At 39.1% G+C, this 16,764-nt stretch overlaps 1 protein-coding gene and 1 pseudogene across 5 annotated transcripts in view; both read right to left on the reverse strand.

The window, feature by feature from the left end:
• Window positions 1-16,439, reverse strand: part of LOC146651458 (collagen alpha-3(VI) chain-like) — a 106,578-nt gene extending 90,139 nt beyond the window's left edge. For 3 of the 5 annotated variants that reach the window (XM_085383893.1, XM_085383891.1, XM_085383890.1), the window contains exons 1-5: window positions 7,577-8,168; window positions 5,493-6,089; window positions 3,084-3,677; window positions 1,633-2,256; window positions 946-1,533 (exon numbers count right to left, since the gene is read on the reverse strand). In XM_085383893.1, coding sequence (XP_085240019.1) covers window positions 946-1,533; window positions 1,633-2,256; window positions 3,084-3,677; window positions 5,493-6,089; window positions 7,577-8,153 — 2,980 coding nt within the window. In that variant the 5' untranslated portion in view covers window positions 8,154-8,168. Of the gene's footprint in view, window positions 1-945; window positions 1,534-1,632; window positions 2,257-3,083; window positions 3,678-5,492; window positions 6,090-7,576; window positions 8,169-8,584; window positions 8,700-16,127 lie in introns of those variants that run through there. The other 2 variants (XM_085383894.1, XM_085383895.1) reach the window with 2 other exon arrangements.
• Window positions 105-827, reverse strand: LOC146651496 (collagen alpha-3(VI) chain-like; annotated as a pseudogene).
• Window positions 16,440-16,764: the final 325 nt, after the last annotated feature.

A 16,764-nucleotide genomic window follows, 5' to 3' on the forward strand; every position in this document is an offset into this window, starting at 1 on the left:
AAAAGATAAAACCGAAAAACACACCAAAATTTATTTCTTTTTCAGCTAGAATAGGCTTTTTAGTGAGAACAATCATGAAATTTACACAATAGAAATGGCTTAAATAATGGGGTGAATAATTACCAAAATCACCAAATAAAATCTTATCAATCATTCGAGTTTAGGGATATGTTAGTTTTATGAGAAAATGCAACTGTGCTAAGGAGTAAAACTTGTCCTGATGAAATAATATTAGCTTATACACTGACATGACAGCTTTGTCTTGAGTGTCTTTGTGTCTGTTCAGTGAAATAATAAGTTGTGACTGGACTGAGGGTAATTCAGAAACCTTATATGTGAAACTAGGTTTGAGCGCAATCATTTCCAACTCTGATATTTTGGCATCTCTCACTCCAAAATGTTATGTAAAATGTAATGTTCTTTAAGAGGAAAAGCTGGGCTTCTTGCATTATCAGTGGACAGTTTGCCACTTAATTAAAATCTGGATGATTCCTTTTTAGTCTTCTGCTACCCATGGAGGAAGTAAAGACACTATGCATCACAAACTGTAGAGCTGCACCAATATTATGGCATGTCCCTCATTTGTGCCTTAAAATGTCTATCGCATTTAAATTGTAATTCTTTGTCTTGTGAGAATTTAGATAAAAGCTGACCTGAGTGTTATCTGCAAACTGAACCACAGACAGTCTGTCTTGGTTCTCACTGATATAAAGGTTCTCTGTTATGTTTTTAATGAAGTGTTTAATGTCTGTCAATCCATTTCCAGTGTTATCAGTGCCATCAACTAGGAACACAATATTTATTTTTACAGCATCATCTTGTGTTAAGACAACAATAAGAATCTAATTAAGATTAAAATGGGGTTAACATAAGTTAGATGAGATATAAAGCACCAAAAATTGCAGATTTTGTGAGTTCCGGACACCCGAAAAAAAATAATCTTACCTTGCTGTAGGACGACCTCTAACTCTTCCCTTGGTAGGCTCACATAATTATTCAGTCTTTGCGGTATGGTGCTGAGCTCACTGAATTCCTTAACGTTGAAGGCAAAAGAAGGGTTGTGCGAGATGGCCTCAATCTGCTTTGGGTCTGCGTCCTTGACACCAACACCAAACGGTACAACTCCATCTGTCTTCAGTGCTCCAGCGGGTTCCCTTACATTATCCGTAGATTGGCCTCCAGTCAAAACAATCAGAAACTGAGGGACATTTTGTGCAGCACGACCACCATAACTGCCAGACAGGATGGTGTCTTTCATGAATCTCAGAGCGGATCCTGTGTTTAAACTACGTCCACCAGTCACTCTGAGTCCTTGGACAGCTCTTATCACTTCATCTTTGGTTTTATAAGTGTTAAGGTAAAAACTTAGAGTTGGCCTTTCACTGTGTTGAACCACTGAAACTCGTACCTTGTCATCTCCAATGTCAAGTGGTTCGATTACTTTAATGATAAAATCCTTTATGTAGGCAAAATCTGCTTGAACTCGATCTGTGCCATCAATGAGGAAAGCAACATCTCTTTCAGCTCCAACAACTGAAGGAAAAAAATACAATACACATTTATTTATGTTTTGCCAGATATACAGTTGATCATATTTTTATTAGACAAAGAAAACAGAAATTCCAAACTAACCAGTTTCCTCTTGGAATACTGCCACGTCGGTATCGCCAACCACTGTTACCAACTCTGGCATGATTTGTTCAGCAAGGCCTGGTAAACCAGAGAAGCTTCTTGCATGGAAAGCCAAAGTTGGAACAAAGGCAACATTCTGGAGTAGGGCCTCATCTGCTTGTCCAGAACTGACGGTGAAAGTCAAAACACCAGCCAGAGCCAACCTGTCAGCCACAGATTTAACCTGATCTTGGGGTGGACCACCTGTGATCAGAACCAACACCTGCTGGACTCCTTGCCTTCTGCGTGACCCCCTTGATGAGTGAAACATGTTGTCCAGGGCATAATTCATGGCAGCTCCTGTATTCACAGCTGAGCCTCCGGTCAGCCTGAGTTGAGAGATTTTTTCTACAACCTCTTCCCTGGTCCTGTAGTTGCTCAGGTAAAATTCTATTTTTGGACGGTCAGCAAACTGCAGGAGACCAACCTGGACCCTGTCAGGACCTACATCAAGTTGGTTGATCGTATTGATCATAAAGTCTCTCACATAGGGCAAATTACTGCTTCCAACATAGTTTGAGCCATCCACAAGAAAGACAATGTCTCTGACCATTTTTGTAGTCTCCACTATGGTTTCCTCCGTCACTGAAGAAAAGCACAAAAAATGTATTAATTACTCTCTGTGTAATGCCAAGAACATGTGCTTTCAGTAATAGTGACGCATTGACTGTTGCAACATTTCTCTCTGTGCAAATGAAGAATTTAACATGTAAAGTGCCCAATATTTATTACTTCAATTTGTATTTTTTTAACAATTATTTACAAATATAACAGTGAAGAATATTTCAAACCACAAAGACGTAGTACCAAAGTAGGGAAAAAAATGCCAACTAAACATTAAAAATGTCACTAACACAACTACTTACTCAGGATCAATTTATATTTTTCAGCTGGCATGAAACTGACTCTTGTGTTTATACTCCACACAAATCACAGAATTGTCCTAGTTTTCAATTTTGAATGGAAACTTTTGCTTTAGTTGTTTTTCCACATATTTATTCAAAGTTTTCCTTATCTATCACATTTATCAAAAGTTCATTTTAGTCCTAGGTTTCCCTTTCTAATTATCCTGAATTTCACTGAAAGACAAATCATTACTGACCACTTGAAATGAAAGCAACCAGACTTGTTTTTGATTTCTTAAACTGGACTGGACTTTCCCCTGTGACATTAAGAACCAACTCTTTGATCGACACGGTGGCTCACATGATTGTAGAGTGGGTTAACGACTATCAGTAACAATTCCAAGGGGATAACCCCACCATGGGTTAAATACCTCGGGCTCGCCACAGGTTTTTGACCTGAAAAAGACCCTTGGGTGAGATCGAAATTTCTTCACAAACCAAAGGGTGTCCTGTTGCCTTCATTTCAAGCACTTAGGGGCTCAACAACCTATATAGATGTAGCATTACCTGTTGTGGTGGGTACTCCTCCAGCTAAAGTAGAAAGAGCACTTATCATTTTCTCTTTCTTGGTTCTAATCAGTGGTCGTATATCCTTGTCGTAGAACACAGCATCGTCACTAATGGCAATCTGCTTCAGCTGCTGCTCATCAGCTGCCTTTGCGCCTGCAGCCAAGGTCAATACACCTAGTTCCCTCAGGGCACTTGCAGGTTCTTCCACGCTGTCACTGGATCTTTTGCTGGTTAACAACATTACAAGCTGGGGTACACCCTGCTGAATACGGCTGCCCTTCTCTGGCTGCAACATTCTTTCCCGGACAAAGTTCAAGGCTGCTCCGATGTTGACTACCTGTGCCGGTCTTGGTTTGATAGTACTCAAAGCAGAAATGATTTTCTCCTTGGTCCCATGGGTGTTGAGATCCATCTCAACTCTCGGGGAAGCAGAAAACTGTGCAATACCCAATTGAACTTGATCTGGACCAATTGGCATGCTTTCCACAAACTCTCTGATGAAATTCCGCACATTGTTAATGTTTGCTGTTCCCATAGTACCGTCAATAAGGAAAATGATGTCTCGATTTCCAACTGTTTTTGACTGAATAACTGGAAAAAGAAACAACAAAGAACATTACAGTTAGGAGGGAATATTAGATGCTATAATAATCGGTCTATAAGACTAAGTTTTTGGCTGACAAAACTCTGAAAATATATTCTGTTAATAAATGTATATTTTGTATTTGCATTAAATTATTTGGCATGAGGGTAAAGTATTACTGACATGGAAAAAAGTAGGACAAATTCAGATGCCTTCTAATAGACATCAATTACAATTTACAAAATGTTAGAAATGTTGTAACAGCTATAGATCAAGTGATAAAGTGATTTATTTTATTTCCTGAAACCCATATATTTTTATATTTTTACAAAGTACAGCTAGTGTGCATGCTCCTTTGAAAATAAGTTAAATACGCTAAAACTATCAGATTTTAAAAATCAATTTAAACTGCATAAATAATACAAATGCACAAAGCTCTTTCTGTTAACTGATTTAACTAAGATGATCTTATGCCATTGTTAAAAATATATATTGTCTAATAAACCACATTTTGAGCAACATACATCCTAGTTACCTAAAAAAAAAAAAGCTGTAACTCTTTGTAAAATGTAATTTAAAAAGGAATTCGATTATCTGCTAAAAGCTTAAATTCTGCATTTAATTACAATGATTACAACCTATCAGATACTGAAACTGAGAAATTTGTTTATTGAAAAATACATTATCATTTTGATTTTCTTTTTTCCAGAATCACTCTGGGAAAAGAAGTTGCATCAAATGATTATAAAATAGCATCCCAGAGAGTTAGAGACATTCACTGCTCAGTGATAAACACTTCCACAATTTGAGAATACAAATTCTGAACACAAAATTGAAGAAATAATAAACAATAAAATTTGGATTTCAAAATCTACAGGTATTAAATATTACATATTAAAATATTCTGAGAATCCAAAGACATTTTGTGTAAAAAGGTTGAGGGCCAAAATCACAATGGAACAGTGGATTACCTTTGTAGTGAAAAATAACTGCTGATAAGACTTGTGAAAAGTTTTAAACACATTAGAATCTTACTATTTGCCCATACATTGTTGCCTCTTACATTGAATCTTTTTAATGAGAACATATTTTCCAGCAACATAGCTTTGTAGTAAAAGAGCTTAGATGCTAAACTGGCCTTCCTGCAGTCCAGACCTGTACTCAATTGAAAACATTATGAAATAAAACAATTACAGAAAAGGCCACTGCTGAGCAGATAAAATTATTTACCAATCTTGAATTCACAAAAACTGACCTACAAGACAAGCTAAACATATATACAATCAATTCCAAAAATGTTCTCAGTTTCAACATTTGATATGCTGTTTTTATAATGATTTCTTCTTATTGACATCATATTCCAACTTTTATGGAAACACAAGCACCAGACCTACATACAAATATCTTTTTCTTATTAGGCTGTCTGGTACTAATGACATCTTTATCTTCATCAAACATTTATGTAAGTTAACCCTCTCAGGCTCAAATTAAGTTTTTTGTTGCTAATGCACAACCAAGTCCTGCAGTGGTACTTCTGAGTAAAAGAAAACCTCATAAAATATGTATGTGGGGTAATCAGGTTGTTAGTTTTTAACTGTTGCAAATCGGCAACGTCTGCCTTGAGAGGGTTAATGGAATGGAGTCAAATTTCAAATATTTTTAAAATGGTAATAAGACTTCTAAGTGTTACCACTTCTGTTATAAACTTAAAATTAGGGATATAGAAACTAACCTACCATGTGCACTATAACATATCAATTGAATTATGAAGTCCCCTTCCACAACCGTAATGCCCCGCCAGGGTTTACTGAGAAGTTACATACCTTCTGTGAACTCATTCTGAACTATAATAGTGCGCTGGATCACCCCGTTAATGAGTGGAAGCAGTTGGTCACCAATGTTTGCAACTTCTCTGACATCAGAGGCTGACTGGACAAAACTTATATCTGTAGCAATTGTTTCCAGATCTGCAGTGGCAGTGTCACCAATCGCCACGCCGAATGTGATAACACTGGCCCTCTTAAGAGCTCGGTCACCAGCACCAGTATCATCAGTGGATGGCCCAGCAGTGATAACCACCAACATCTGGGGCACACCCTCGTCAGCCCTGCCCCCAGATGTTTCACTTAAAAGGCTCTCGGCCACTTCCTCCAAGGCAGCCCCCAGGTTAGATTCATCGCCCCCTGTGTAGGTGAGGGCTTTCACAGCATCCAGGAGTGATGATTTGCTGTAAAAGCTATTTAGATAGAACTTTATCTCTGGGCTGCTGTTGTACAGGACCAAGGCCACCCGAACAGTGTCCCTGCCCACATCAAGGCGCTCAATGATTCTCAAAACCAATTCACGCACATAGGGGAAGTTTGCTGCTCCAATGTTCTGTGATCCATCAATTAACAGTACTAGGTCAGCTGTGTCTTGTGCTTTAAGGAGAGAGAGAGAAAACAAAACAAAATGGAACTTGTGAAAGCGTTAAATAAGTGAATCTGAGACAGAGACATAAATCAAAGAACTCGTGCTAGCTGTGTCATTCAGTGAATAAATCAACAACACTGCAAAACATCATACTGCATGTTGGCTGAACCAAGGAGATTTCCTAAAGTCCTGTAATTTGTCGATTACTTTGCTCCATAGATTTTTTTTTTTTTACTTGAATTCAATTCTAATTACAGTAACACTAGAATTTATGTACAGAAAAGTCACAGTGTTTAAACTTTTTCTTATCTACATGTCTTCTGAACAAAAATACATTTTTCTATATGTTTTGAGACAATGTTAGGTCTTAGAGTTGGATGTATCTCACAGTTTTCTATGGGAATAAATTGTGACAGAACATGATCTGCTATTTAAAATCTGGAGCATCTAGGAACATAAAGAACTAAAAGAAAATCTGCAGATGGGCATAATGCATTAAGAATTTCCATTCTAGAGGAAAACAAATGATTAAATATATAAATAGATATAATCTTTTATGATATTTAATATTTAAAAAATAATGTAATATGCCCATTTGTATGAGCTCCGCTGAGTTCAACCACTCCATGCAGACTCTTGTTACAGACCTCAGATGACGTGACCAGTCATGACCCTGTGAACCATCCTTGGTGCCTGCATATTTGCAGTCATTGAGACGTATGATTTTGTTTAAAAAGAGCAAAACCACATATAATGGCAATGCTTCATTTGAAATGAACATGTACCCTTTGGATATTTGAGTATCTTAAATTACCATTCTTCATTACCGTTCGCCTTTCTTATGTCATTAAATTATGACAGCAAATAGATTAGGCTATTTAAAGATAAAAACATTCTCAAAGTGCTTCTACAGGTCAAGGATGTCTCCAGACAGGTTCATCACTGTTTCAAAAACAGAATATTGCACATATTTTACACAGATAGACATTGTGATTGAAAAAAGACAAACACACATGTGCAGGACACATAAGCAGTGGTGCATGGTTAGCTATTGTTAAAAGCTCACAGTTTGATTTTCGGGGGCTTTAAAAGCTTTTAAAGTGTCCCAGAGACCTTGTTATCTTCCAAAGGTTTTAGAAGAGGACACTGGGGAAGATCTGATCTTCTGAAAATGGCGTGTTGAATTATAACAGAAGCCATTTCAGCCTCTATCAGAGACCTACCTTTTGCAAAAGTACCAGGTACAACACCTAATGCAGTAAAGTGAACACATGCAAATCGTACTGTGATCTTTGAAGCATTAGAGGTATATTACATGTTGAAAGACAAATCAAAAAAGTGGTGTTAATGTTGCAGGTGAACAGTGGAAGGTTACTGTGGTTAAAAAAATCGTTATGTTAATTATAAAAAGGTCCAGTCACAGCCGCATGTGCAGCAGCTTCTTTCTGCACATGTAGACATTAGTATGGTAGTGACGCTGGTCCCATTTCATTACCTGTCCCTCCTCCAGCCACAGGGGCCTCATTTGCCACAGGAAACCCCCCTGACTGGGTCACTGCATCACAAAGTCCCACAACTAAATCTTGAATTATACTCTGTAAGGCTGGGAAAGTGTCTACACTGAAAACGTGAGTGCTTTGAGGTTGGCTAGCCATCTCCCTGAGCTCCCAGTCCACTGCATCCTGAACTCCAACTGCAAACATCTCCACGCCTGCCATCCGCAGCACTTGAGCTGGCTCGGCAACATCATCCTGCGAGCGGCCGTCTGTTAGCACCACCACCACCTGGGCGACTCCGTCAGCAGCACGGCTGCCCGAAGCAGCAGTCAAATGTGTATGTATCAGAAAATCCAAACCCAAGCCAGTCCGCGTGCCCCCACCACGGTAAGACATAGCCTTGATGTGTGCCAGGACTCCCTGTGCAGTTTTGTAGCTGTTGAGCTGGAACTCAGTGTGAGGCCTGCTATTGTACTGTACAAGGGCAAATTTAAACCTTTCTCCTCCGACCTGGTGCAGAGATTGTATCAAGGTGTACAGAAAGTGTCTGACATGCTCAAAGTTCTCTTGACCCATACTCCATGATGAATCCACTAGAAAGTACATATCAGCTGCCAAACCTTGTGCACAATCTTCCAAAGGGAGTGTTGGGAGGACAAAAGTAAAGACCAGTGAAAAGATGCTAACAAAGTGCACAATATAAATGTACTTCAGTTTGATAGCATCAGTCTGTTTATGTATGTTTAATGTGTCAAATGTATCAGACTTACTCTACTATAGTATCTCTTGAGGTTTTATATTCTAAGTTTTATGTCCCATTTTGAGGTTAACTGTTTGCATTCAGTCTTGAAAGCATAATACATGTAAAAGTCAGAAATGCAAATACAGTTTTATAATCCCTTTGCTTGCATTTGATATTTAAACACTTGCTTATTGAGACCCGGTTCTATCATCTGTAAAATGAGTGCTGCTGCTGACTGCAATGAGATTAAATTAGTTAAACTTACCTTCATCTTCCTGGGCATCGAGTTTAGGAAGAAGTCCTGCAAGCAGGACGACCAGAAGAGCACGTAGCGGTAGCAAATGATGACTCCTCATCTTCAGAAGAAACTAAGAAGGCACCTGTGAAACCAGAATTAGCGAAATATGAGCTATAAAGCATGAATATAAAGTTTATTAACCATAACCATAAAAGAGGTTTTGACACATGGTCAGTGGGCACAGGTGACTCTAGGCAGTGACTGTTAGCTAGGCTTCAACTCAGCAAATTCATGTACCTGAACTGGACCTCTGGTGGTGCTTTTCTAGAATGTTGACAAATAATATGCTTTAGTGTTCAATTAATTGCACTAATAGCTGGTTCAAAATATCTGTGTTCCAATTTTGGTGTGTGGAATGCTGTGTGTGGGAGATGCACCCATTGTACTAGCTGAATGTAGCCTAAAATGTGGTCATGTTGCCTCTTTAATTTCCCCATTCCAAAGCTATCTTTCCAAGGGAATAACTCTGCGATGAGTTATTTTCATTGCACTGTGCGTACATTTTTGCGTGTACTGATGTACATTCATGACAACCTATTTCCACAGTAAGTGAAGGAGCTACAGCATGTGCCGGAGTGGAGAGGGATGATGATCAAAACCACCTGTGAAAATTACCATCCAGTGTGCCTTAGTAATAAACTCTGCCTGGCAGGGACTCAGTTTTCCAGCTCACAAAAATAATGTGCTCTTAAAAGCGGTATTAGACTGGAAAGTCTGGTTTCACAGAGGATGTGCTTTTTTTTCTACTTAGTTAGATTTTCCTTCATTATGATGAGCGGTAACATCACAGGAAATGAAAGAGAGGTCACACATGGTTCACTTAGGACCTTATGAGACCTAAGCGCAAAGAAAGGTCTCAACCCATCAAGAGCCTGAAAAGACAGATCTACAGGTACAGGCAAAACACACACACACACACACACACACACACACACACACACACACAGTGGAGGACTTGTCTTTGACATGATTCATTCCCATAACCATCATAACCCATAAATCCCAGCCCACAACTCATTCAAAGCCCTTCATGAACAGAGAAGTCTGTACAGCTTTTCAAGATCCAAGAGCATAAAAGCAAAGTGCAAAAATCGTATCTAAGAAGAAGCTGACAGAGCGGAAATAAACATATGCTTGTAACATCTGCATGACTCACCACTCAAGAAGCATTTCAACTCAAGGAAGTGAATGCAAAAACAAAAAGGTTAATACTTACGAATGAAATGGCACACATGGCCTTTGACCAATAAATTCTTCTTCATTAAGGTAATGATGGATATTAAACCAAACCCAGAACAGTCTTTTTAATAGCATCAGAGCCTGTTAGGAAAAGCGCTAAAAGCTCAGCACTCGGTGGTTAGGTGTGAGAAAAGTCACATTTTGGATCATAAAGGGTTTATGGTAGATGTCTTTAGTTTATAAAAAGGGGAGGTCTTTTTCATGTCAACAAAGTTTGTATTTTCCAGTGCACAAAATGCAAGCTAAATAAACAGACAATTGACCTCTGGTGGAGAATGCAGATATAGCACCTTTTATAATAAAGTAATATATATCAAATTTCTCCAGGGATTGTTTGACCTTGATCCTGTGGTCTTTGTCAAAAAATCTAATTTTGAATGAGCACCCTCAATATCAGGGCCATTTTCTACAGTATTTTACATTTTTCTTGTTCTTTTTTGTTTGTTTTAGTCAGCTGGAACTTGGCTAATGCCATATTTTATTGTTAGCTTATTTTTATTGTGCGAGCCAGCATATAGCTGCCTTGTTGAAGTTATGGAAACTCCTCTAGATTTCCATGCCATGCATGAGCCCTTAAATCTGATCTTAAAAATGTCATGTGGTCAATTGAATGCCAGGTAAAAGCATGTTAGCAAGTTTAAGTGGATTATGCAGCAACTATTTGGTCCAAAATTAGTAGATATTGAAAATGAAAACACAAAAGAAGAATTTTCTGGCAAGGTGTTTAAAAACAACATTAAATTACATCAAGGCACTAGTGTTAGACTTGGAAGAAAAAGCCAAAAAAGTACTATGTCTGCTACAGTAGATTTAATCTATAATGAAGTCTAAACACATTGTACTCTATGCAGAATTGCAGGCACTGAGTCATGGTGTTTACACTTTGCTGTGCACTCTGTTTGTGCAGGCCATGTTTTGCAGATGACCATACAACTCTGTATTTGTATTCCCATCTTAGACAAGTGAGCCAGTATGACCTTTCAAATGCAAACAAAACATAACTTTTCAAAAGTTGGCCTGCAGATGAATGCTGGTGAAGGAAATAAAACTACTGCAGCTGCAGAGCTGTGTCACACAAATAATATCAATCACATTTATAGGGTCAGTGTATAGTGCCCATAAAGTCCACGTTTGGAGTTATTCCTTAAATTTTCAGCATTAGTGTTTGCTTTATGAAACAAACATATACAGTATATAGATCAACCACATAAGGGAAGTGTAAAATATCCCCGTAGTCCCCAGATGCTGTTACTCTCCATATTGGGCTTAAACCAGTAAGAGCATTCATTTCAAGGAAATCTAAGCTGCCTTGGACACTGCGGCAGATGTTTGTGTTCACCCATGTGATTTGGGGTCACACAAAAACCACTGCTCTGAAGAGTTCAGCCAGGCTCGTCCAGTGTGTGAACACTATGGCTTCCCCTCATCACCGCAGAGGAAAACATAGCAGGGCAGGAGAATCTTGTTTTCACTGATAGAAGCAACCAAAACAATGGCAGCACGGGGGACAGAGCATTCATGAAGAAAATTAGCAACTTAAAGCTGCAATTTTTTCCCACTTCATCTCTAAAAACAAGCTGAACAGTTTGTTTCTGGCATGCTACCATCAGGTCCAGGTTTTGATAGCAAACAACAGAGCGCTAATGGAACGTCCAAGCCACAAAGAACAAACAGGGAAAGGTGCAAAAAGGCTCATCAGTGAGCCACTGAAATCAGCACACATTATTCTTTGTCATTTAATCTACTGTGAAGTACACACTGGAAGAGTATCTCTCTGTGGGTTTAATGTGAATAGAATCTTTAAAAATACCATTAAAGTTGTGTTTGAATAGAAATGAGCCAGTAACTGCAATAGCTGTTTTGATCTTTGTGTAGCTTGTAGCCCATTACATATCTTTTTTTCACAGCCTTCCACTGGGTGGCGCCGATGTTTAGCCTTTTTACATTTTTAACTTTAGCAAGTTTATGATATTTTAGGTCATTCAACTACCTATATCATCTAGTGTACCTCGGTATGTGTACTTCAGTGAATATGCAACATCAACACTTTGTCTGTGATCAAGTCACGACCATGAAGTGTCAGACTGAAAACACATGCTTTAAGTTACACAAGCAGAAACACTCCACTTCACAGTGTATACAGTCGATTTACATTTACAGAAGATATGTGCTGCAATGTGCCTGCGAACCCTCTGTAAATACAATCGCAGCTGGTCCTCACACACACACACACACACACACACACACACACACACACACACATATATATATTGGGGGGACATCGGGTGGCACCCACTCCTTCATAATAGTGCCCCACCCACCAATGTCATTAGATGAGAGTGTGGATAAAACCAACAATGAAATATAACTATGTATGGTAACTTAAGTAAATTATGGAAAGTTTTAAAGTACAAGTATTTTATCAAGTAATGCTTTGTACTTACATTCCAACATATTTTCAATGTAAATGTGTACTTTGTACTATAGTGAGGTTCATCACTTGATGTCATGTACACATTACTCAATAGCTGTCTGCCATAGTTGATGTGATGCAACCATTTGCTGCTAGGGGAACATGTACTCCCCTGGTTGGCAGTGGTTCCTGGAAGAGCCTGGCTTACACTGGGATTTCACTCAAATCAGTTGGAAAGAAGGTGCTGTACCAAAAACCTCCTGTGTGATTATTGGTTGCTAGCAGATTGCCAAAGTTGCCTGTAGTTCCAACTATGAGCCCAGCAGTAGTAAAACTTGAAAAAGTGTGACACATACTGGAAATGGAAAAGGTTTGCCTTAAAAGTAAAAGCTGTGGCTTTTGAAACATGTTGACAGCGCTGAGGCACAACTCTTTACAATGAAGATGAACATTCTCCATTTTCACTTTGTGTTCCACTTTTCAGTTTTACAGCAGCTCGGAAAATACCCGGGCAGTTTTTGTAGACAGGTTTGTCACTGCTATTCAAACTACCACCTGTGAAATAAGCTAGTGACCAAGCAGGTTTTTGCCAATCTGTTAGGGAATACACCTTTTTCCCTAGTGACAAGTGTAGACTTACATTACTGAGACTTTCATTATCCCTGCAAATGCCATCACACTCCAAGCACCACTCACAACCATTTGGGACAAACTGTTTCCACCAGTATTTAGGCCTCTGTTACAGAGGCGTTATTCACTTCATCTGGACAACCTGGCAATCATGTTGACATGAATGATTAAGTGGCAGACAAGTTAATGTAAATGGTCAGTGGTCATGTGTCTGCCAAATTTATTATTTTAGATTTAGAATTATAAATCTAATGTATTATGGTGTCATATGTTAGAACTACAAAGTAACTAAATAACTAACTTAATAACTATGTCATTAAAATCATAAAAACTGTGACTCTGTAATGTAATTTGTATGTTTCTACATAATGAGCACTTTTATTTTACTCACTTTAAGTATAGTTAATGCTGTTTAATTTTTTGTACACCACACACACATTCTCAATGTGGATCATATTAACCTATAGGTTTTCACCATATGATGGCTTGTTTTTGCTCCAGCCAAGCACTAAACACTCAACGATTACAGATTTTAAAAACCCGTGTGTTAAACAGTGAACCTGGCCTGAAGTATACAAATTTAAGGCCCTGTGTTCAAATTAAACTATTAAAATTAATGTTGATGAAAGAGCTGCATTTATATAACACAGTTGGCATTTAGCCCTTACAGGTATATTTGGGACATTAAGTCTTTTACTTTGAAATACAATACTATCCTAACTTTAAAATAAAAGTGAGCCAGTGTCAATGGCAGTAGCATGTCTTCTTACATCACCTCAACTACTGGGAGCCACACATGATCTTTCATCTCACTGTATAAACAAGATGTTGTTATATTTGCTCCATCATACTAGCTAATGGTTTCCATTAATTTACTTTAATATAATTGAGTCATTAACTATAAATCTACACGTGCACTGCTGGAGAAGAGGGGGAACATTCTAACTGTTAGTTTAAATAAGCAAATAGAGGATAAAATCCACCTAACAGGAAACTTTAATGAGAAATCCACACTTTAATGAGTCATAATAAAGGCTGAACCAGCATCTACACTTTTATATCTTTCTTTTATTGTTACATTTAATGCCACTGCCAATCCCCACAAATCCGTTTTTAAGGCCTGCTCTCTATGCACAAGATGTATCTTTTATATCAGATAAGTGAAATCACAAGGCATGAGATTCTTACAAGTGTTCTGATCGTGAGGTGGTGCTACACCGCCACTCGCTGGTGAACAAATATCACTTGTGACTTTGTGCTCCAGCATGTAAAAGTCAATCCTGCATCTGTGAGGACCTGCACATCCAACCGCACGCCACCCCTCAGCTGTAAGGATGCAATGTGACATGTGTGGAGCAGATGAGAGGAAGATCAATGATGAAGTTAAAAAGGTGGGAGGGGGAGGCTGGCTGAACAGGCAGTTCTACACAGCTGGTGTGTGTTAGACCGTCTGACACCTGGCAGATGTGTGCTCGATCTGAGCCTGTTCACATATTAAACCTGACACTCCTGTAGCATTGGTAAAGACGAGAGAGATGCACACGCTGGATCAACTTGTAGCCAAGGAAAAGGTCTGTTTTAAAGCCTGATTTCCTTCTGATATACCTTTAAGCTGACCTGTGCAAGTGATTGCACTATAATTAATCTGTCTGCACGCTTGCAGCCACTCAAACGTGCTTTCACCAACCAGAATATGCTTCAGATTTCTTACAATTATTCATGGTTGCCTTCTTAAAAAGAGAAGATTGGGGTACTAAATCCCTGAGACTAGAGCATTCTGAAAACTCTTCCAACTTTCCAAACATCTGCACTGCATCACGGAAAAAAAGAGACAAAAGCTGGAGAGAGCAGAGCAGCTATAAAACACATTAATCGTGATTTATTCTGTATATCTAAAAATCCCTTTTATTAAGAATCGTCCCGATGCACCACTGCCAATAAAGGTTTTGATACCAGCTTACAAAGGGAGCTGCAGCACTGTCGTAATGCTGGTAGTAAATCACGTCGAAAAAAAATTCAAACACATAAAACCAAATCTGGAGCGCACACCAAGTTTCCTCTAGCATATTTGAATCGCGACCAAGCTCTTCCTCTCTGTATCACAGCAACGGGTTTACACGCAAAACACACAAGTACATGGAACAGTAGCTCATGAGAATTACTCATGATCATTTTTCCAGTGCATTCTCATTACGTTTGGATTCAGAAGAATATGACAAGTTAATTCATCAAATCCCACATGGATACACTGAAACACTGCTGAACTCCTCCATCTCCGCTTGGACAGTCGTACAGGAGAAATGGAAGATTAATGACTCACACCTGGTCAACTAAACCCTGCAGCTCCCCCTTCTACCACCACCAGCACCACCTCTCATCCACCCACCAATAGACTAGCCCTCTTTTGGCTCTCCTGGTGCATCTGGCCAGAAGCATGGAACACTTAGTTCACACTTTTCCACTTGTGCACTGGTTTCAGGGAGGGTGTGGTATTGGGCTGCAGCGGAAACATCTAGCCATTCGACTATTCTTCATTAGAGCTCTCATGTGGGTGGGGAGACTTTAAAATTTGGTTACTACAAGAATCCCCATTCGATCTAATGGAACAAATTATCCTGTTCTATCCTCAAAGACAAAAACAGTAGTCCTCACATCTTGATATTAGTTATTTAGTGAAATCGCAAAGCATGGTGCTTGTGGTTTTACTTGCTTAAAGGATAATTGTATATCATATGGTGCAAAGTAATGCCTTATTTTTCAAGACCTTATGTAGCATCTCTGGGATTTTACACCACATATTTATTTGACATTTATAAAGCAAAGACAAAAAAGTCACACAGAAGACAAAGTTTTAACAGAAGGGGCAAACATGCTTCTCTCTCCACTCACATGTATCATTCACTACATTGCTGAGGTCTCCTCCTTCACCCTAACTGCGGCTCACCTCTTGCCCTCACAGCACTCTCACCACTAAAGTATAGGTTTCAGTGTTAGTGCTAAAAGCATGCTGTTTGATATTTATGAGGTAGATGCCAGAAAGTCTTGCACAAACCTCCTATTATCTCACCCATCATGACTTTACATGTTCTGACTTGAAACTATGCTATGGTCAATGCACTATATATAATCATGTAAAGTGCAACTGAGGTCAAACTTAAAGTAAAAGTGAAATTGAGCGAGCATGCAAACCTTTTCTGCAACAACACCACCGGCACATTCAAAACTTACCCTGAGCTGAAGTAGCTGTACTCCACTGGATTCGTTTTTGAGGAAAAATGATATCAGTTATGTAAAACGACTGAGAACTAGACTACTGGGCATTATCCTCCTGGTAAATTCCCTTCGCTGGCTTTTCCAGCACCCCCCGAAGGAAGGTAGCTGAGCAAAGCAGTAATAAGGCCACTGATAAGAGATGCAGAGAGAGAGACAGAGAGAGGTCGTGAATGAAGAGGGGAAATGGTTGAGAAAGAAAGAGACAGGCACCCTCCCGGTCTCAAACCAGAGGAGCTGTGGTGCTGAGTTCAAGGCTGAGATGGGACAAACTTCTAAACTCCTGGAGTTCTGCCATCTCTCTTCCTCCGCCCACTTTCTCTAAAAAAAGAAGAAAAAAAGGAGGGAGAGGAGAGAAGAGAAGAGGGGGAGAAAAGAAGTAAATGAAAACCAGACACATGGCCCTGTTTGGTCTGGATGGAAGCAGCGGGGAGGATGATGTCACACATCTGGAGTGGGCTTTTCTCTTTACCTTTTCCTACATATTGTCATTTCTTCCTCTATCTCTGCAAAGCCCCTTTTTTCAAGCCTTTGCCATGTCAGCTAACTTGGTGTTCATTTGATTTTGAGATTTCGAATTGTCAATGCATCCTCC

This window comes from Rhamphochromis longiceps, linkage group LG16 (genome assembly GCF_057381845.1).
Source record: "Rhamphochromis longiceps isolate RC_006_pf linkage group LG16, R_longiceps_female_GT1.1, whole genome shotgun sequence".
NCBI lineage: Eukaryota > Metazoa > Chordata > Actinopteri > Cichliformes > Cichlidae > Rhamphochromis > Rhamphochromis longiceps.